Source organism: Lytechinus variegatus, chromosome 11, assembly GCF_018143015.1.
Source record: "Lytechinus variegatus isolate NC3 chromosome 11, Lvar_3.0, whole genome shotgun sequence".
Lineage (NCBI taxonomy): Eukaryota > Metazoa > Echinodermata > Echinoidea > Temnopleuroida > Toxopneustidae > Lytechinus > Lytechinus variegatus.
In genome coordinates, this window is record NC_054750.1 from 14703068 (window position 1) to 14726056 (window position 22989).

The 22989-nt window shown below is 36.5% G+C and overlaps 1 protein-coding gene across 2 annotated transcripts in view; it reads right to left on the reverse strand.

The window, feature by feature from the left end:
* LOC121423978 (solute carrier family 23 member 1-like) overlaps nucleotides 1–18163 on the reverse strand; it is a 29436-nt gene extending 11273 nt beyond the window's left edge. The window contains exons 1-5 of one of the 2 annotated variants that reach the window (XM_041619535.1): nucleotides 18053–18163; nucleotides 16732–16956; nucleotides 2549–2706; nucleotides 2162–2250; nucleotides 34–110 (exon numbers count right to left, since the gene is read on the reverse strand). In XM_041619535.1, the coding sequence (XP_041475469.1) occupies nucleotides 34–110; nucleotides 2162–2250; nucleotides 2549–2706; nucleotides 16732–16938 (531 nt within the window). In that variant the 5' untranslated portion in view covers nucleotides 16939–16956; nucleotides 18053–18163. Of the gene's footprint in view, nucleotides 1–33; nucleotides 111–2161; nucleotides 2251–2548; nucleotides 2707–16731; nucleotides 17062–18052 lie in introns of those variants that run through there. The other variant, XM_041619534.1, reaches the window with a different exon arrangement.
* Between the last annotated feature and the right edge of the window lie 4826 nt (nucleotides 18164–22989).

The window sequence follows — 22989 nt, forward strand, 5'->3', positions numbered from 1 at the left end:
ATGACATTCAAAGGTGTTATCCATTATCATTACCTCTCTCATTCGTATCCGGAATTCTGATCTGACATCCTCTACCGTTACCGTGACATTGGTTTCATTACCAATAGGATCTAAAAACAAAAATAATGATTAGGAGCAAAGTGGGCAAAGTAAGTATCAAGGGGTTATGACACCGGGGGCCGATTCATAAAGCTGTTCGTAAGTTAAGAGTGACTTTAAGAAAGACTGGTGATCCTTTCTTATGGTAAATGGTATGCACCATTGGCGATGGTTTAGCGCGCAAGAAAGGTTCATCAGTCGTTCAAAGCCTCTTTTACACCTTCACGGAAGCAACACGGATCATCCCGGATTGTCAATCCGGGGTCATCCGTGTACAGTCCGGGACTGCCGTGTACACTCCGGCTACTCATCCGGCGCCATCCTTGATGTACCGGCATGTCCGGTAGAAAAATTGAACATGTTCAATTTTTCATCCCGGAGAACACGGACTGATAATCATCCGTGTTCATCCTTGTAGCCTCCTTGTACATCCGTGTAGCTACCGAATGCATCCGGGAGGCTCCTTGTAAGTACCGGGTGATCCTTGTTGATACCGGCTTTATCCGGGGTCAAATGTTTGTATTGTTTGCGTACATGAACAATAGTCCGTATTCATAACCAAGCACGAGCATGCTCCAGATGCTGCAAAAAGGGACGAGACTTCATTCTAGCAAGATGCCGGCGACAAGAAGTGGTAAGGTCCGTGTAAAGACCCAGCCAGTAACATCCGTGATCATCCGGGTATTCCGTGTTGGTTCCGGGAGCATATCAAACAGGATCCCTATTGCTACCTTGCCTATCCTTGTAGACTCCGTACTTTTCCGTACATATCCGTGTTAATAACCAGTTAACTCCGTACTCACTCCCGGGAATGCTAGGAAAATACAAATTTGGCACCCCGGATCATCACGGACTGAGATCCGTGATGATCCGTGTTGCATCCGTGAAGGTGTAAAAGGGGCTTATCGCTCTTTATACTTACGAACAGCTTTTTACGGCCCCCGGGATGCAGAAAGAGTTGCAACCAAAAGTGACGTCAAAAATTAACGGCAACTTGATTTACAACCAATCAAAATTGTTTATTTGTGTGACTTGCGCTTGATTGTTTGCATTTGTTGCGTTTAAAGGCAAGTCGATCTGCAATGGGCCCTGGCGTTTTGCTAGCGTATGCCGACGTCCTTTATCCCATTTTTTCATATACCAAGCATTTCATTCTTGATAATCAAGAATAGGATGCTGTTAACATCATTTACTGAAAGGGATGGTCCAGGCTGGATATATTTCTATCTCAATAAATGAATTAAAATTCACAGAGCAAAATGCTGAAAATTTCATCAAAATCGAATAACAAACAACAAAGTTATTGAATTTTAAAAAGTTGCATTATTCCAGTGAAACAGTTCGAGGCATGTCTCAATGAATATTCATTAGGTGGGCTGATGATGTCATATCCCCCTTGTTCTTTCGTATTTTATTACATGAAATTACATTTATTCAAAAAATTTCTACCAAGAACTAAAACAATCGGATTGAAAACTGATTAAGTGCATTAGTTATGTATTGCCGCAATGTATTTCATCATAATGGAGACAAATCGTTTACACATAATGAAAAAAATGAAACATTTATGATTTCATGTAATAATATAAGAAAAAGGAAAGTGGGGATGTGACATCATCGGCCCACCTATTGGATATTCATGGCGATGTGCATATAACTGTTTTCACGAAATATTGATTAACTTTAAAATTCAATAACTTTGTGATTTGTTGTCCGATTTAGATGAAATTTTTAGCATTTTGCTTTGTGAATTTTACTGTATTCACTAAGATATAAATATTATCAGCCCGGACCATCCCTTTAACCCGGTCAAAGTGATTAATGCGCAGTCATATTTCTCCCTACGGCGGCCTTAAACGCCGAGTCGAAAGCGGTTGTTTTATTCATTTTTAAAACGGTGAAATTAAGACCAATGACACGACATACATCGATCCAGAGTCGGTTTCGTTGGAGTGACTGTAACGTTAATGTTGATAACCGATAGAAATATTTAGGGCTTTGTAGTTGATCATGTTACAAACGATAGAATGAAAAAAAATGGATAAGATGTAGGAGAACTTACCTCCAATTACAGGGCATTCACCCCGGAGTGACATCAGAGTAAACATTGGAAGGACGAAGGTCATTGTCGGTCCTTGAACTATGGGTAATCTGTCAAGGTCAGGTGAAAATAAGGCGGGGATCAGAGAAGGTTTGTTGATAGGAAAATCAATCTGTTAAAATTTGTTCATAAGACTTTGGAAATGATAATGAATGGACATTAGTCAATTGAAAACAATGTCAATTCACGCCGTGTGACCTCGCTTTGTACCGAGACCGTCTATTGTGGACAAAGGACGATCTGCGGTAGATCTAAACGGGGTATTAGTTTTCACTGCATAAACCCTATTCTGATTGACGGTGGAAGGGGGGGGGGGGTCGTATTAGGAAACACTACATGATAGCCTACCGGACACCGAAGGTAGTCTGCAACAGTGTCTGTATTGAAGCGACGAAGAATGTTGACGCAAAGACACGTGACAGGCTGTAGTGATCATCCAGGATGCATAGGTACGGAGCGACAACCAAGGGCATGGAGAGGGCGCCACTAAACATTCCTAGAGAATTCTAAATGAAAAGGGGAGACATGAAGATTACAGTCTAAAGGAAGGAAAATGGCGGCGCGTTTCGTGCGGATGTGATTTCCGTAGCGAGCAATTTCAGACAGGAATTATAACCGGTGACGAATCAAAGTGACATTAAAATTGTTGATTTTTAGCGATCTTTTTCTTCTGTGACACTCTGCTATACATCTATTTATTTACTGGAGCTATTTTTACGTACAATCATGGAATCTGCTTCACCTCTTTCGAAGAAGTTTAAGTTAAACGACGAGCATGTGGACGCAGCGAAACCTCTTCGTGACTCCCCCGGGATTGCCGGGGACACTGCAGTCAACATCTCCTCAGCCAAGAGGGGCATTCTGCCATGCAGCTCGCCAACGCCCGCACCGCCCGGTGAGTTATCAACGAGTGAGCAGGCACCACAGTGGTTTATTAAGTTTTTCTCAGACTTTGAGGATAGACAGGATGCACGCATAGAGTCTATTCTCGATAGAAAGTTAGGAGATCTTACCTCAAAGGTCACCGAACACGAGGAGAAGATCGAAGGTCTGGGTTTTGAGGTTGACAATCTGAAAGCGTCTCTCAATTCATTGAAAGAAGAGAATGGGAAACTGGAGCAGAAGATTGACGATCTGGAGAACCGCTCCCGTAGAAACAATCTGGTGATTTTTGGTATTCAGGAATCCAACAAGGAGAACTGCAAACAGAAGGTAGCAGATTTCCTGAGGTTCGCAAATGTGCCGGAAGGAGTCATCCAAGACATCCAGAGATGTCATCGTACGCCTACTTACCTCCCACAGCCCCAGGGAAATGTCAATTCATCAAGACATCCTAGGAGGATCCACCTAGGTTTTGCTTCTTACATGCTTAAAGAGAATGCACGGAAAGCTTGCATCGACAAGTTAAAGATGACCAAGTCAGTCTACAACGAGCAGAAGGTTTTCGTCGCAGAGGACCTGTCACACCGTGTGCTCCAGCTGAGGAAGAATAAGGCAGTCTCATTCAAGCGGCTGAAAGACGAAGGCAAAAAGCCATTCTTTGTTTTTCCTGATAAACTCTGCTACAGGGATGCGGACGGGAAGCTGATCAACGTATAACTGAACATTAAACACTACACACACTATAAGATTCCAGTTGTATTATCCAGTTTTTGTCACATTTGTTATGAAGAACTTCAACGCTGATATGAATTATTTACATGTAAACATGTATTGTGGGCAGTTTTGGCCTTACAATTTTTTGGTACTGTAGGCCTAATACTATTTCGCTTAAAAATATTTTTGTTTGTTGGTCATTTTTACAGTAAATTTTTTGGTTAGGTTTATCTGTTCGGATTGGTCTAGAAATGTTTCTTCCTTTTGTGAAGTGAATGTTTGAAATGATTTAGATTTTATCAGATGGTCATCTGTTATACAGTATTGATTCGAAAGCTTCAGAGGTATTTTTTATGCTTGCATATGTATATACTATTGCGGTTCGAATGTCACAGTATGCATTGCTGTTCATATGTTACAGAATACAGTTGGTAAGTCAGGTATTTTTTAAAAGAAAATCTATTTCCTGTTTGGGATTGCTATATCCCCTGTTGTTTGCATTTTTGGTTTTGGCTGTGATGTGATTTGAGGCCATCTCCTTCGATTTAGTGCAACCCATTTTTTTTTGTTTTTTGGTACTGTAATTATCTTTATTCATGTTAATTTTTTTAATTTATTTTATGTTGTGGCAGAATGTTTTTTTCATTAGGAGTAGTGTGCTCAATGCAGTTTTCTTGTCAATTTGTTTTCACAGTGGAGTTCAACATACATGTACATGTAGTATTCAAATATCTTGGCTTTTAGTATTTGTGTTTAATCCAGATCCTACACCATGGCTTTAAAGTTGCATACTTTTAATTGTCGTGGATTGCAAGATTTTCATAAAAGAAAGAAGATTTTCCACTATTTGAAAAGTTTGGGTTCAGATATTATCTTCCTACAAGAAACACATTCAGATAAAAAAGATGATATGTTATGGAAAACTCAGTGGGGCGAACTGGCTTTTTTTTCAAGTTTTAATTCTGCCAGTAGGGGAGTAGCAATTCTTATTAGAAAAACTGTCTCTGTTCAGGTTCATTCTGTATTCAGTGACCCTGATGGGAGATTTATTGTATTAAAGGCATGTTTAAATGAATTACAATTGACTTTAGTTAACATATATGCACCAAATAAGGATGACCCAGACTTCTTGTTAAAAGTTTTTGCTGAAATAGATAAATTAAGCAGTCCCTTCCTAATCATAGGTGGAGACTTCAACTTAGTAACTAGTCCACTTGACTACCAGGGTACAAGACCACAGCATTCAAACAAAAATTCTAGTGAAATGCTCTCTATTTTAATGGAAGATATTGGACTAATTGATGTGTGGAGACACTTTCATCCTAACTTACGACAGTATACTCGTCACCAAAAATCCCGAGGGCTTTATCCAGACTTGATTTTATTTTAGTTTCTAGTAACTTTATAGATAATTGTGTCAGTTCTAAAATAATTCCTGGAATACAATCTGATCATTCTATGGTACAAATTTTATTTAATGACAATCAACCCAAAAGGGGCAGAGGTTTTTGGAAAATGAATTGTCACTACCTTCATCACGATGATGATTTTGTTAAATTAATCAAGGATACAATCAATGATTTCAAAGAAAATCATAAAAATTCTGACTGTAATCCAAACATATTGTGGGACTCCCTGAAGTGTGTTATTACAGGTGTTAGTATGGAATATTCATCTAGGAAGAAGAAAGAAAGAAATAATGAAAAAAATAAGTTACTGCTTGACATTGATAAGATTAGACTTCAAATTTCCAATAATGTTCCATCTCCCAATGATGATTTTCTTTTGACAAAGTTAGAAGAACTTGAAGAAAAATTGAATAAAATTTATGATTTTGAGACAAAAGGGTTAATTACACGTTCCAGGGCTAGATGGGTAGAGGAAGGAGAGAAAAGCACTAAATATTTTTGTAATCTAGAGAACAGGGGCTGGCATAAGAAAAATATTTCTAGGCTTAAAGACTCTAATGGTAGCCTAGTAACTGACCCAGTTGGGATTTTAGGAGAAATCCAAAATTTTTATAGTAAGCTATACTCTTTTCAGGATGATGCTAGAGGATTAATTGATGAAAAGGAAATTAATGATTCTCTCTTTGATAAAATCAATATTCCACAATTATCTGAAGACCAGAAATCATTTTTAGACACCCCTCTTACAATACAAGAACTGTATAATGTCATTAAGTCCATGAGTATGAATAAAACCCCTGGTTTTGATGGTATACCTGTTGAGTTTTACATGGTATTTTGGCCTGATATAAGCGATTTACTTCTAAAATCTCTGAATTTCTCTTTACAAAATGGTATTTTGTCCCCTTCACAAAGGAATGGAATAATCACTCTCCTCCCTAAAAAGGATAAGGACCCTCTCCTCATAAATAATTATCGACCTATTACGCTATTGACAACTGACTATAAAATTGTGGCGAAATGCTTTGCAAACCGTCTTAAGCATTGTTTACAAGATCTTATCCACATCGATCAGTCAGGTTTTCTGAAAGGTAGGAATATTGGTCACAACATTCGATTAATTTTAGACATAATTGAGTACACTGAAACAAATAGTATTCCTGGATCTATACTGTTACTAGATATTGAGAAAGCTTTTGATAGTGTCTCCCACAATTTTCTATTTCTAACCCTAGAAAAGTTCAATTTTAGCAAAGATTTTATAGACTCAATAAAGACATTATATGCTGGTCGCCAGTCATATGTTTTGAATAATGGCTTCCTTACAGAACGCATCCCTATGGAAAGAGGAATTTTTCAGGGGTGTCCTATCTCTCCATATTTATTTTTACTTGTTATAGAGATCATGTCCCTTTCCGTTCGACAAAATAATTTGATTAAGGGTATCCTGGTAAAAAATCAAGAAGTCAAGATCTCCCTGTTTGCTGATGACTCTGTTTGTTTTTTGGATGGCACAGACAGTTCGCTTTCTCAACTTTTTGAAACCTTACGTAAATTTGGTAAATTTTCAGGGTGTAAAATAAATTTTAGCAAAACTGAAGCTGTTTGGATAGGTTCAAAAAAGGGAAATCAAGTTTTCCCTTATGCAGATCGTGGTATTTCGTGGAAGAACTCTCAATTTAAGTGTCTTGGAATTACTTTTTGTCTGAATGTTTCCTTAATTTATGATCTGAACTACAAGGAGAAATTGAAAAAATTGGAGCAAACTTTAGACTGCTGGAGAATGAGAAACCTTTCATTAATTGGCAGAGTTTGTGTTATCAAAACCCTCGTGTTACCACAATTAATATATCTATTTTCGGTTCTCTCTATTAAATTACCCTGTTCCTTTTTTAAAACATTGAATAAATTGTTTTTTAAGTTTATTTGGAATGGAGGTAAAGATAGAATACAGAGAAAGATAATGTGTAATGATTATATTCAAGGAGGTCTCAAGATGGTTGACCCCTTTCCTTTGCAACTGCTCAAAAACTTGTTTGGGTGAAATTATTACTAGATGATGATTTTGATGCTCCATGGAAACATATTGAAGTGTCGTGTTTGGAAAAGTTTAACCAAAATGTTCAATTTCTGTGGGAAACTCATGCTCCTGAGAGTGTATTAAATTCCTTGGGTAATATTCAACTAGCTGAATCTTTAAGAAGTTGGTACATTTTTAGAGAAGAAGCTACTATTGAATTTTATGACAAAAGTTTTCTGAATTAGGCGCTTGTCAAATTCTGTGGTATAATAGATCAATTCGGTCTAAATCTAAATCTCATTTATTCTATCCATGTTGGTATAGTAAAAACGTTTTGACAGTATCTGATTTATTTGATCCACCTCTACCTGGCCATAAATTATTTGAAGAACTTATATTAGATTTTGATATCCCTGCTACAGACAGGAGGAAATTTAATTTTTTAATTAAAAATATACCAGAAGAGTGGATGAAGAATTTTGATCCTGATATGGTTGGTGTCCATGAAACAATTGTCCATAAGCTAGTAAACACTAAAAAAGTCCCCAGAAATACTTACAAATTATTGCTTGGTTCTCACACTCCAAACAAAAGATATGCTTTTTGGAATGAAAATTTACCTGTACCAGTTGGTATTGACTGGGGAAAGGTCCACAATACTAATTTCTTGTGCACTATTGATACCAAATTAAGGTCATTTTACTTCAAGATTTTCCACAAAGCAATTGCATTAAACGATTTTCTTTATAAGATTAAACGAAAAGATTCACCTAATTGCTCCCTATGTAATAAAAAGGAGGAAACAATGGTCCACCTTTTTTGTGAATGTGAATTGGTTACCCCAGTTTGGCAGAACCTTCTTGCTATAATTTTTCAGAAAAACAAATCTGTCATTATTGTAACCAACTTTGAAAAACTATTTGGAATCTGTAATGACAAATTCATTTCATATTTATTTTTGTTATTGAAATACCACATTTTCATTTGCAAATTCAAGAACCATCTTCCCAATTCATCAGCTTTCAGGTCCCTTGTTAAAAAACAGAAAGAAGTTGAATTTTACTTGGCAAAGAAGAAAAACAAACTAACTGCTCACTTTAAGAAATGGCGCTTTGAGATTTAATTTTCCCTTGCAAACCCTGTGTAAACCTAAAATTAATACGTATTCTGCTTAAAAGTGTCTTTTTATTTCAGTTTTTTGTATAAAATGCCACATCTAATGTTTGCCTATTCCCATGATACTGATAGTGCTGCATGTATATGTTCATTTACAATGTGATACTTGTATGTACTGCTATTATGTAAACTCTCGTTTACCTCAAGGGCGAGCGTTTAAGCATGACCTCCTGACCTACAATTCCCACCATTGTTTTCGGTGGTGAACAATTTGTAGACTTCGCATATTGAATGGGCTGGACTGAACGGGGTCGAGTGGTGGAGCGATTTTTTGGTTTACTCTATGTTGTTGGTGCGGTGTACGTGGAAGTGATGAAAAATTGTAATGCCTCGGGGGGGGGGGGGGGGGGGGTGAAAGGAGAAAGTGCGAAAGAGAGAGAGAGAGAGAGAGAGAGAGACAGTTGGGGGGGGGGTGCCTGGGTGTTGGCGGTGGAAGGCAATTTGTATTTTTACATGAATCGCCCTGCCGTTCGACTTTGTTTATTCCGGCCATAGCTGCGCGTTGTTTACCTGTTTTTTGTAGGTCTTCGATGTCAGTGAAATAGTGACTTTCTGGAGGTTTGTAAACTAAGGTCTGTACACTGGCCATCCTTTTCTGTCTCGGAACTTCGCTTTTGATCAATGCACCATTTTGCTATTATTCTGCCTTGATTTTGTTTTCTAATCATGTAAAAATTGTTTGTATATATTGTGATCCTCGATGATTTTCCAATAAAAATATAATTAAAAAAAAAAAAAAAAAAAAAAAAAAAAAAAAAAAAAAAAAAAAAAAGGGGAGAAAAGAAGATTACAGTCTAAATGCAAAATATCTAATCTTGTCCCTAATTACACTTCAAAGACCAGTCATGTTGGAGTGGGATTTGCATCTTTTGAGAGTGGATTATAGCTCCTTCTGGAGTGAAATTGTGTAATATGTGAAAAAATACCCACATGTTGTATAATTTCAAATTCCCAGGGCTTTTTCAAAGTGTAAACTTTTTTTTGATACGAACTGTAATATAATGTACATTTTCTACATAAGTCTAGTATGATTTGCTCAATGATAATTAGAATCCTGATTTCCTTCATAAATTTTGTTGAATTATTAATTTACAATGATATCATACACCTTACTTTATATTTTGCTGTTATTGTATTGTCTACAAGATAACTATTCTCATTTCATCAATTCCTCAAAAATTGAATGTTATCTTTGAACAAATTGAATTCATTCACTACTTGTACAGAACCTAAGTTACACTTTTATCTTTTATGTATATATTGTATAAAGATATTTTGATAAATAAAGAAATTAATAAATATTTTGGGGGTTGTTGGACACAGATGGGCAGCAGTCCACGTGGAAAGTGACACCCCCCCCCCCCCTCTACCCTTTGAGGTGATACCTATTGTGAAGAAAATAAAGATACTGGTGTATAGTAGTCTACAGGCATAGACCCTGATTGAAACTTTGATCAACAAGCGTGTCTCCACTCAAAGACTATAGCGCATACAAAACTTGCGAGAGGGCATACAGTACACAAGGCATGAGTAGGCTGCACATTCAGACCCTTAACTCGAGTGAAGGGTTCGCCCAGCAGACTAGGTGTATACTATAACCTTTGTATATACTTCACAAATAGAATGTATGCATTTCTTGTTTATGTATTTTATATTACTTTTTTTATTCATCTCTGTTCGAAAGATGACCCCGGCGCCATCATACAAACAGATAGAGGAAATTTGTTTTTATTTTGTTTGCTTTCTACACAAAAGATAATCCCCTTTATACTGTATAAGGATGCCAACATACTACGTGAATGTATGGTTTGTGATATGACACTAAATTCATATTCTATACCATTTATAACCAAAAGTCAATTTATCTTTCTTCAGACGTATCAAAATGGATGCAAACTCATTCATTTTACAGAAAGGAAACAAATACCGACTTATCACCGCTCTATCAAGGAGTTTTAAGACATGAAGAACCCAACATTTTCCCTTTATAGTCACTTTAATGACGCAATGATAAAATATGTTGCACAATATTTTGTTTCATGCATATTTCTTGCAGATTGTAGACAAAAGATTCCTGCCTAACACCAGACTTTATACAGGTGAATTACTAAATGAAATATGCTTTTGTAATGATAATTACTTTACGCTGCTTCTGGTCGGATAACATGAGCAGACACATTGCTAACTTTTTTTTATACAGGGGACAGCAAAAATAGATGTTGCAGTATGTCTTGAAATATGATTTAAAATTACTCGACTGGCCGCAGTTCTGACACATAGCATCACATATTGACACATTCCAACAAACTAATCATGTAATTTTTATAGTGTGAAAGTGGGTGGGAATTTGTAAAATGTTGATTTTTACAATGTCAAATTATTCGGTTTTATCACATTTTTAAACTGTCATCATTCAATATTTCGTCCTGTATAAGACACAATGCGCCTTTGATATATATTTCGTCATATTTCGTCATGTGTTCAATAATTATGTTTGTGCTCAAATAAAAATGGAAACATCCCAGTTATCTTTTTTCGCCACAAATAATTTTTCAGTTTTCCCATGAAACTGGCGGCATCATAAGTCGCCAACAAAGGCTACATGGCACCTGTGTATTAATTTTGTACTTCTTTAGAAATTGGAAGCTATTTGCATATCGTTGTCACTCAATTCTTTTTACCTCCATGGTCATGATGGTTCTGTCAAATAATTTTCTTTCCGGCAGCGGCCGAATGACTTCCAATGCAGATATATTTCAGTGATTCCGATGGGGAGTTCCCCTCCCCCTCAGTGTTATTTAGGGTACGCCTATAATGCTCGTTCCCTCCCTTTGTCCCGCGAAAAAAAAACCTTTACCGGACATTTTGGGAACACGCATGCGGTCCCTCCGACCCCTGAGGATGGGGGTAGTATCATATTTAGCTTTTAAATTTTAATCTACATGTATAGGTTCTATATTTATTTATGAATGCAATACAACCACCATTATTGTAGAAATTTGTGGGATAAAACTGCTCTGGTTTTCCATGCATTTGAATATGAATACATCAACTATACATTTACACTGAACTATTTTCTAATCAACTTTAACATATATACTTTTTTTAATTCACATGTGTATGTGTTGACTGAGCAAACATATTTACTCGGTAAAGTAAACTCCTACATCTCTATCTCTCAGAAATCAGTTCATGTTATGTTTACAACTAAACAGATATTTGAGAGTCAGTGGACATTATTTGTTCATATAACGTCGTGTGTATGTAATCTTATTCGTACGTGAAATATCAGAAAAGAAATGATGTCCTTGTTTACCTTGATTTATCAATATTAATGGCACAATTTCATACGCGTTAACTTTGATTTTATACGTTGACCTTTAGATAGATATTGGAGAATTACAGGGGTTGTAGCCCTACATCCCTGTTTTGTCTATATGAACACACCTGTCGTAAATATATATATCGAGATTCAATTAAACAAATCTTAGCTATCACTGAAACAGGAAACTGAAACTATATGGTCTGTAAGTTTCAGCCATTTACCGGTGAATTAAGGGAGCGTCCCAGACCCCCATCATAATTTCAATCAAAGTTGTTCTGCATATCGTTCAAGTTTGAGAAAAAGTACATGGTATGCATTACGCAATACCCAGGTACCTCAATGTAGTCTCTTAAAGGAGAATGAAACCATTGGAACGAGATAGCTTGTGTGAAAACAGAAAAATCAAAGAAACACATCAACAAAAGTTTGAGAAAAATCAGACAAATAATGAGAAAGTTATGAGCATTTGAATATTGCGATCACTATTGCTATGGAGATATAGCAAATTGGAAATGCGACAAAGATGTGTGATGTCACTTGTGAACGACTTTCCCCATATATATTTCACTTGAATTGCCTCTTTTATCACATCTATCCATAGATCATGTGTTCTTTGTACATGAGGGCATGTAATACATATTTTTTAAGAATACATCATGGATAAAGAGTTTGTATCATCATAAGAAAAAGCAAAATGAGACATTTTGAGGGTATTTTATAGTCCACCAAAGGGAAAGTTGTTCATCAGTGACGTCACACATCCTTGTCGCATATATTGCCAATGGGAGGATCTCCATAGCATTAGTGATTGCAATATTCAAATGCTCATAACTTTCTCATTATTTGTCCGATTTTTCTCAAACTTTCTTTATTCTTATTCTTTGATTTTTCTGTTTCTACACCAGCCTATTTGTTCCAAAGGTTTCATTCCCATGTTTGAATTGGCCTGTTGTTTTCATTCATGCCTTGATAAGCAATGTGCTGCCTGGTGAACTTTTTACCGAATTCCTGTTTATGTTTCGGTCAATATGCAGGTCGAGGTCTCTGTGGAATATATAAAATTTGTTATGAATGTTTAAAATGGGGCAAAGTGTTACCTCTCGTTGGCAAACTACTGGTGTAGGCCCGCTTTATCTACGGTCCGTTTAGTCTTATCCCACATAGTCTTATCATATTATAGTTTACCCCCCCCCCCCTGACGAGCTTGAAGAGCTTTTTTTTTTGCTTGTCAAATTTTTTGGCGGAGGTTTTTGCCCCCCTCTGTGGAAAATCCTAGGTAGGCCACTGATATAGACAGACCAAACGACATTTAGACCAACTTGATAGTAGACCAAATAGGTCAATACCATTTAGTAAAATAAATTAGACATTTCAGACAAGCAGTAGACCAAGTGAATATAAAAGGTATATTTTCAATTGGTCTAATGCCAATTCGTCCAAATTACCAACAGGGGAGCGTTTCATCAATATTTTCATCCGACAAGTTGTCAGATCTGACATCTTTCCATGATTTTGATTGGCTGAGAGGCACTGTTCCTATGGTAACTGTCGGATAAAACAGGACTTGTCGGACAAAACGTCCGACAAGTCCTTTCATGAAACGCCCCCAGGTCTACTATCATCTGGTCTACCATCATTTCGTCTTCTATCTGCAGTCGACCGAAAGTCGGCTCCCGGAGTCGGCTATTGATTCCAGACACGAACTTCGCGAAATTTTTCGCCGATATGAAGATTTGAAGTGTACTTGTTGAGTGCGATATTTCCCGCGCGGTAGGTCAAAACAAAGACTACAATTCACTTTGTTTGTGGTAAATAAACGGGATATAATCTTAAGTTTTCTTTCTCCTGCATAGCATGCATAAGGCAAGCCATTTTACCATGTTACGATTTCAATACCCCGAATTCCAATTCTATATCACAAACTCGAATATATTGTAAATTGCCAATGTGTCTAAGTATACCAACATGCCCACTCAACACGTACGGTCTACCTTCATTTAGTCTAATACCATTTCGTCCATCAACATTTCGTCTAACAACCATTCGGTCCAATCATCACTTCGTCTAATCAACAATTCGTCTATGGCCATTTCACCTCATAACCAGTTGATCTAACTCCATTTTGCTCTTCTTTTCGCCAATTAACCCCTTATTCAAAATAGCCCAAATGGCATATGGAATAAATTTGGTTATTGGACCAATTGGTAATTAGACGAAATTGTCAGTGTAATAAAAGACAATTAGACGATGTGGATAGTGGACAAACTGATGGTAAACCAAAATGATAGTAGACGAGTTGGCAATTGGCCGAATTTGCATTAGACCGACTGAAAATAAACCAAGCATATAGTACGAGAATCACAGATCTCAATAATCGATTTTATAATTTTGGAAGTATAGGTTTTTATGGTATCAGTATACGAACAGTTACAAAAAGGCTTGTCATAATTTGGAACCCAAATTGCCTCAAATCATTTATCCAGATTGTTTAATAGACAAATGCACCGCCCGAGCGTTGTTGGAGCAGTCGTGGAGCGGAGAGAAAAAAAAAATCATCACCGCTAGCTCACGTTCACCATTTTCGATTTCGATTGTTTTCATTTTGTTTTCGATTATTGTTTTTGATTTTTTCCCCAATTTTGTGAGCGAAATTTGATCCCCTCTCCCTACCGCTCCACGACCGCTCCAACAACGCTCGGGCGGTATGACCAGGCTTTTATCTGTTTATACATCTCAAGTGTAATGCAACCGCAAGGTGCCTGTTGCATAAAACTTTTTACCTGAGAAAACTCTGGTAAAAACTGAAAACTAAGGTTAGTCTAGATTTCTGCCATTGACTTTAACACAGGGCCAAAACTCCGGTAAAAACAACCCGAGTTTTCTCAGGTAAAAGGTTTTAAGCAACAGGCCCCTTAAGGTGTACCCTTTTTGGTTTATCGGAATTGATCATTGTTATTGTGCGTCTAAAATAATCTATTCAACGTCTAGTTCATTTTTCCGATCCAAACTAACCCTAAATTTGGCTACCGGTATTATAGTCCAAACTTTGAATTATTGCCTATAAATATGGTTTAACGATTCATATTGTGACTTTATTTATTCATTTATAATACTAATGAGCTATAAACTGCAGAACTCATCTGTATTTATTATGTATGTTCATTTGCATTCATAAAGTCACAATCCATCATGTAATAGCAATTAACATTTCTGTGCGTTATGTAGAAGGGAAGACTTTAGGGGCCCGTCGCATAAAACGTTTGCCATAAAAACTCTGGCAAACAAAATTATGCCATTGAAAATTACACATTAAAAAACTCAGGCAAATATGTACCAGAGTTTTAATGGCAAAAGTTTTATGCCACGGGCCCCAGGATGTTAATTTAGAGGGGGGGGGGGGGGGGGTTAGATGACGTAAATGAAACTCCTATAGACTTCCACAACTTGTCGGATATGGCAAGAGAATTGAAGTCTATTTTCGCTCCTAAATCATTCATATCTCTTGCAATTAATTGCAAACTTGCAGATTGTTAATCTGATTCTTGAAACAAGGAGTTCAGACTAACTTGCTACAGTTAAAATCAGCAGAGAAATTTCAACAGAATATTTGTAATTGATAGAAAATATTTTGTTATTGCACCACCCTTTAGTCCTTTCATATTTTCTGATGGGTTCTTTCCACTAGCGTACCTACGGGGGGGAGGCAGACTGCCCCCTGCCCCCCTGACGAGTCACAACCCATGCAAAGGACGTATCCCTGCCCCCCCCCTGACGAGCTTGTCAATTTTTTTTCTGGTACGAAATTCTATATTTGTTGTTGAAGACTGCTTGTCAAATTTTTGGGCGGACGAATTTGCCCCCCCCCCCCTCCTGTGGAAAATCCCAGATACGCCACTGGTTCTTTCTTAACATTTCATCCTCCTTCATCTCCATTTATCAGCATGTTCACTTATTGTGGACGGTCCCCCTGTCCCCCCCCCATTCGCTTACCCTGTGGCTTCGCCCAATGTTATTCAGAACACGACTATCATGACTATAGAGAAGAGATACTTCCTTTCGAATTTGACCTTTGATTATAATACAGAAAAACCATATTTGAGAAAATTCCCAGTCCTCCAAATATACCCGCCTGAGTTAAAAAAAGGAGAACTTGAAATCTCACAGATATCTCATGAACACATAATAATTATATTTGGCCTTAATGATAATAATAGGCATTTATATTGAGCCTTAAAGAGTATCATCTCCGAAATAATTTGGTAGAATATTTATGTGATATGTCTTCACGCGTATATAGATATTCAGTAGGTATTCTTTGAAGTGTTGTAAATTTTTATTTGCGCCAAAGTAAGGACTGCAATTCATGAATCCAGTTGCAATAATCCTACAAGGATCGAATTAAAATCCATTGCAAAACACCTTTTCAACATTGCATTACAATTCTCAAGTTAATTTTATTAAAAATGAATTTGCAATAATATAAACTCATGTGTGATTATGAAATTATTGGAATCTGGATTAATTCATTGCGGAGCCCACAATATACAAGCCTAGCTTTTTAGTGGGATCCTCCATTTTCACAAATTATAAATCACAATTTCTTTACACATGATTATTTTATATGTAACTGTTTTATAACATGTCTTTCTCAAGTTGATTTTATGACATTGATATATTTTTTATGATGTTGACTTGTTATGATTGTATTTATTTGATTTATATTTTGCTGAAAATGAAATAAATGAAATGAAATTGCAGCCATGCCTTACTTTGGCACAAATCAAACTTTACATCACAATAAAAAAATGTCTTCTCATCAATTCCAAGCATGAAGACATACCACATAAAGATTCTTTATGGGGAGGGGGAAGGGGGAGGGGAGGGGATACTCTTTCAGGCCATATGCTATAAGTATGTGTTAATGACATATCTTTTCCTAAAATGTTGGATTTGTGAGGCGTCAGGTTTTTTTTAAAACTCACTCGGTAGATGTAAAACGGCCTACCTGGAACGAGAGTATAATAGTCGTGTACCAAGGCGGTCTGTCCCCCACGGCATACATAACCCTACTCGATGTCTCCTTCATGATATCATCAGCTCTCTGCTGGGCGATGTTCTCGATGTCGACCTCCTTCTCCACGTCGTCATGGTCATCTTCTTTGTCAAAAGTCGTAAGCTTAATCCCTCCATCGCCATTGATCGCTTCCGCCATTTTTAAAAGATATCCACACTTTGTTAAATGAACAATAACACAATGTATATTTTGTGGCATGAGAGAAACTGTTTTCACTATATAATACAATCTAACTTGTGTTGATAACAATGCCATGATTAAATAACAACTATTTTATCATTATTTTCTTTCTCTTTACATCGACCTCTCGATTCATACACTATATGAAATAAACCACCTCCTCGTAAAAAAAAGATAAAATCATGAAGGTTGTGGCAGTTTATCTTTAAAGTGTAATAATTCTGACAAATAAAGTTCGTTTGATCTTATTAATGATATCAAAATGAGTATCCGACGTGTCTGAAGGATGCAAAACAATGTAGAATAACTAAAAAAAAATAGCCTGGATATTCTTGTTAGAATGCTCCCCAGGGAGTAGAGAAAGTGCATACATTGTGTACGGGCATGCCAGGATTTGATGACCGGGGTAATTATTGCAAAGCGCTTTCATAGTATACGTCGTTCCGATGCATTGAATATTGTAGAAAGGTGGAATATTGATATCGACTTGCAATAATTTCATTCAGACGATTTCATAATTTGTATTCTTTCAAAAAAATTTGTTTCTCTAACCTTTTTTCGCCTGAAAATGAAATAATATCAATTAATGTTGTAAACAGCGTTTGTAATACAGGGGCTAATCTATGAAATCAGCAAATGTGGTATATTTTTGTATAATTATTCTGTTTAACATTTTATCTAATTTTTCGTTATAAACTAATACGGAGGTGATTTTCAAACACTCTTCTCGATGATTGATTGACACGTCATGGACATGGATAATGAAATTATTAAAAACAATTCAAAATTATTTATTTCCTCACAATTCTCTAAATATACCTTTTGCTTAATCTAAAATTAAAAAGGCATAACGCTGCCTCCAGAACATCTTCCCAAAATAATAAATAAGTAAATAAATATAAAAGATTTTGTTACATCGGTATATATCAAACGACTTTTCCCGTTCTAATGAAAAGAAGAAACTATTTTCGAAAGCGTTTCTTCCAAGTAATTTCTTCTGTTAATCATTATTGGTTGAGCGAAACGTACAAACTTGCTAACAGTATGAAGAGAGAAACATGGGATTACTTACCGAATAGTATCCAACTACAAACACTGACTGGCCATAGGTAAATCCGTTAGATTATGAATTCGAACCCTGATCAAAGGTAAATTCACAAATGACTATCCGGGTTTAATGATGCAGGCACATAAGCGAAACTGGATCTAAACCAAACCATGAAATTTCAGAGGGCGGGGGTGGGTCCATGGGCGACGTACCGCCCCTTTTATTTTTCAAATATTTCAGAAAGGGAACTTTTTGTAAAGAAGACGAAAATGAAATAGAGAAAAAGAAGAGTGTCAGTAAAGTAGTCTAGGTCGTGTAAGGCAACATATACTATCCCTCAATATAACATGACGTCATCTTTAGGTGGACTTGCGCCCCCCCCATCACTCGAATCTCCCCGGTAACGTCATATAGTCTTTGGAGGTCTAAAGTCGATTTCACCGATGTGACCTTTGGCAATGTATGGTGCCCAACTTTTCGAACAATACGTTCCATTTTTCAACCAAACAATATTCCCTCTCTCACGATGCCATCACCATTGCAGGCTTCCACCACTATCATGATTATGTCCAAACTTTATAAAAAAGAAGAAGATAACAAATTGTATATTTTGTAGTATGAAAGAATCTGATTTTTAAACTCAATGATAATTAGGATCCAACTCTTGTTAATAATAATTGCATATAAAAATTCCCTTTGTGTTGAAAAAAATTATCGTATAATTTTCCTTTGTATTCAGATCATAATTATTCTCGATTTATACGATATGAACCCCCTAAATGAAAGAAATCAGCGAAAGTCATGGGGTTGTTTTCAGCACCCGTCCCGGAACGCATACATTCGTAATTCCGAAGCTTCGTTATTCCGAAGGTTCGTTATTCCGAAGGTTCGTAATTCCGAAGGTTCGTTAGTTCGAAAACAAAATGAGGTTCGTAATTCCGAAGGTTCGTTAGTCCGAAAACAAAATGAGGTTCGTAATTCCGAAGGTTCATTAATCCGAAAAAGAAATGAGGTTCGTAATTCCGAAGGTTCGTTAGTCCGAAAACTAAATGATTAACTAACCTTATTTCGTTTTCGGATTAACGAACCTTCGGAACAACGAACCTTCGGAACAACGAACCTTATTTTGTTTTCGGATTAACGAACCTCCGGAATAACGCCACAAATGTTCGGATTCACGAACCCTTTTACGTTTTCGGATTAGCGAACATCGAGGTATAGGCAATTTGCGTGTTTCGGAATTACGAACCTTCGGAATAAAGAACCTTCGGAATTACGAACCTTCGGAATTTCGAAGTGTAACCGTCTCGGAAGATGATTGATACTTCATTACAACAATGCAGAATGAGTCATTTCCTCATTATGTTCTAGGAAAATGTTATGAGCACACTAAAGCTAAAAATGTTCTACCCAGATTTGATTTCTTTTTTCTTTGTGTCATTGAAATTTTAGGCGTGTGTTTGAGTTCACAGTTAGTTGCATTGACGACAGACGGGATTTAGTAATCCCATCATCACCAAATCGCCTAGATTATAATTATATACTTGATCTTGTCTTTTTTTCTCATTTAGTCTCTAAATCGTTAAGTTTTCTGCGATAACATTCTGTACCAGTTTACGCTACCAGTTTTAAAAATGTTCTTACTCTTTCTTTGTCAGTTCTTTCGCTTTTATCATACATAAAATTAACCCTTATTTCTATAATAGATTTGTTTTTCTTAAAAATAGACACGACATTTAAATATTCTCACAGACAAATTAATAAAAGGAATATTCGTAACATTTTCAAGGCCCTTAATACTGCAGTTTTTCTATTCTCTGGAATTATTTTTGTATCTGTTTTCCCTATCCGAAAAATCCCTTCACAGCCGCTGCGTTTGCTGTGTTATGCATGCATGTTACATGATCATATTCGGAACGTTAAGTTTTCCCAATTTGAAAATGATTAATTAAACATCCCAGACCCCTCTGACGCGAAGCGAAATCGCGGCATCAACAGAATCAAGGCGGGCATGAGCAAGTACATGCACCCTAATCGGACCCTTTGGCTACTAATAGTAGCACCTCCAACACACACATACATCCACCCTCATACACTCACACCCTCAGACACTCTAGTGACGCCACTGCCTTCCCCTCTTTCTCCCTCTTGTCCCTTTTGTCCATATATTTAGCTCGACACTGTATTTTTTTTCTGTTTCTCATCATTTACATTTTTCTCATTATTTCTCAAAATCGTTTATATATTTTTGATTCATTTAATTGTTTTAATCAATTTATGCTATACACAAATCCATTTGATTCATTCATGTATTGCAGTGGGGCAACGAGCCAAGAATTTCGAGGGCGCCAGATATGGCGTATCGGGCAAAATTTCTAAATAGTTGCCATCGAGCGAAGCGACCGAGCAAAACTTTCGACATTTCTTTAACAAAATTCAAATTTTGTGATAGCTTTTGCAATGATATTCAGAAAATATAATATTTTACCATTCTCTCTTTCCTTTTCATTATTCTTTCTTTATAGTGAAGCACCCACAAGCCCACCACCTCCCCCCATCTGTACGCAACTAGTGTATTGGAATACCAAGGTAGACATAGTACCAATCCATTGAAACATAAAAATAGTGTTTACAGATGTTCAGTTGGAATTATTAAAGATGATGAATAGTTATTTTTATCTTTAATCAAAGACATATAAGCCCAATCACGAATTTATCACAAGTCATTACAAATGTTACGAGAGATGTAGATGAAGAAACGTATTCTTATGGTTTATTGTCAATACTGGTTTGAACATAACCAGGATTAAACAAATATTGCCTGATCCCTTTAAAATGATTAATGATTCAAAAGATTTATGTATTGAACTTTACATGGGTGGCGTCATATTCTGACAAATGGGCAAATCTACGTAACAATGACGTCATTATTTGTCTCAATGATATAATGTGAAATTGTATAGGTATCATATAGTTACACAGCTCAACCCCCTCCCTTTCATGATTTTCTATCTTCTTTCTTCACTTAATCATGCATTTTTTCTCATTTCCCTTCTTTTTTTTTAACTAATTGAAAAATATCATAATGGGCAGTCGTCCGCTGCTCTCGTGGGGTGCCAAGCCCCGGGCCCCCACAATGATGTGATATTCTCTCTGTTACTCTAATCATTGAAGCAAAATGACTTACATGATATGCAAATGAATATTAGGATGAGTTGCAGCGTTTCGTTTCTCAAATCGTATCGAAATTCAAATCATATTCAAATCTTTATCCGTTAAATCGTATCAAATTTATGTTGAAAAAATAACTGATAATCAGAGGCTGATATCTATTCCATCTTCTATTTTGAAGTTGCTTGAAAATGTTCCTTGTCATTTTTTTTATATACCTTGTTTAATAAATATCTTATCATTTTTTTACCATAGAATCCATGTAAGCAACTTTCTACGAACTGCACTTGTACAATGCCTTATGACTTTATGCAGTTCCCCAGTCCATTCTCATTTTTGTTCTCAAATATTTTCTTAAATCTTGTGTAATGTACATTTCTTAAATCGAGAATGAAATGGATGCGAATCGAATCGAATTGACTGATTGCATCCCTGTTCTTGGTAATAAGATCTTTTCCTTTTCCATCAGTATATAAAATGTCAATTAAAGGTCTCGTTAATGTCTTATTTTTTAATCGTTATCGTGTATCATGCAATTTCATAAATGTTGTCATCTCACTCGTCTCGCTCCCTCGAATCTTAATATTCACGGGCCAGACAAACCCGATGAAAATGCATTATATTCACAACACATGAAAGGATCAATCGACACCCCCCCCCCCAAAGAAAAGGCCTTAACTATGATGGCTACTTAAAGGCTTAACGCTACACAGCCGCTGGCCATTATATCTCATGAAAATAAAACTTCCTTTAAATAAAAAATAATAATACGTTGGGCACAATATACAAACATGCAGCTTATTGATACATTATTTGGAAGAAAAAGTAAATTTTTTTACTCGTAACAGTCAACATATGGACGGCATGTGTTGAGCAACCTTGAAAGAAAGATTGTGATAAAAGTTTCATAAACCTTTACATTTTCAATCTAACTTCATATCGGCGAAAATGAGAGAAGATATGAAATGGAAAGATAAGCAGCGGAAATGACAATGGAAAGTGATGATAGAACTTCCTCTCATTTTAGCTCCTTGGTTTTCACCTCTTTCTCCTTTTTTTTGTCTCGTAATTTCTTTTTACAATTTCTCCCTCTTTTTCCTCTCTTTGCCATCAACTGCAATGACAAATTTGCCGACAAAAAGGCCTGTCCAAAACATTCCTATCAAAAGAAAATTAAAAACCTAAGGTAAATGTAATTATCATATCATGTTTCATTAATGCATTCAGGGGGAAAACATGTCGCACGATGCTAGTTTATAGTAAAAAGTGTAGCACGGTGACTTGATTAGGGTTTATATTTATAACTTCATTTAATGTGCATGGGGGAGAATATGACATTTTCTGACACTTTCTTTGAGGATATTTCAGCTGTAGGCTGGTGCCCAATCGTTGTGTAACATGTATACCTGATAGAGTTTGTTTGTTTTAACTGATCGCACATTTAATTTCAGCAGTCATGGATGACAAATTTGATAATAATAAAGGGAATTTATATTGCGCACATATCCACCTTGTTAGGTGTTCAAGGCGCTCCTATATTACCCGGCTTAGCTAGGCGTTCATAGCTCACACAGCTTTTTAAGGAATTACTTCCTACCGGTAACCATTTACCTCACCTGGGTTGAGTGCAGCACATTGTGGATCAGTTTCTTGCTGAAGGAAATTACGCAATGGCTGGGATTCGAACCCACGACCCTCTGTTTCAAAGTCCGAAGAATAATACACTGGGCCACAACGCTCCATTTAATTTAAATATAACTTCAGGAGATTTGACACCAATGCATACCGTT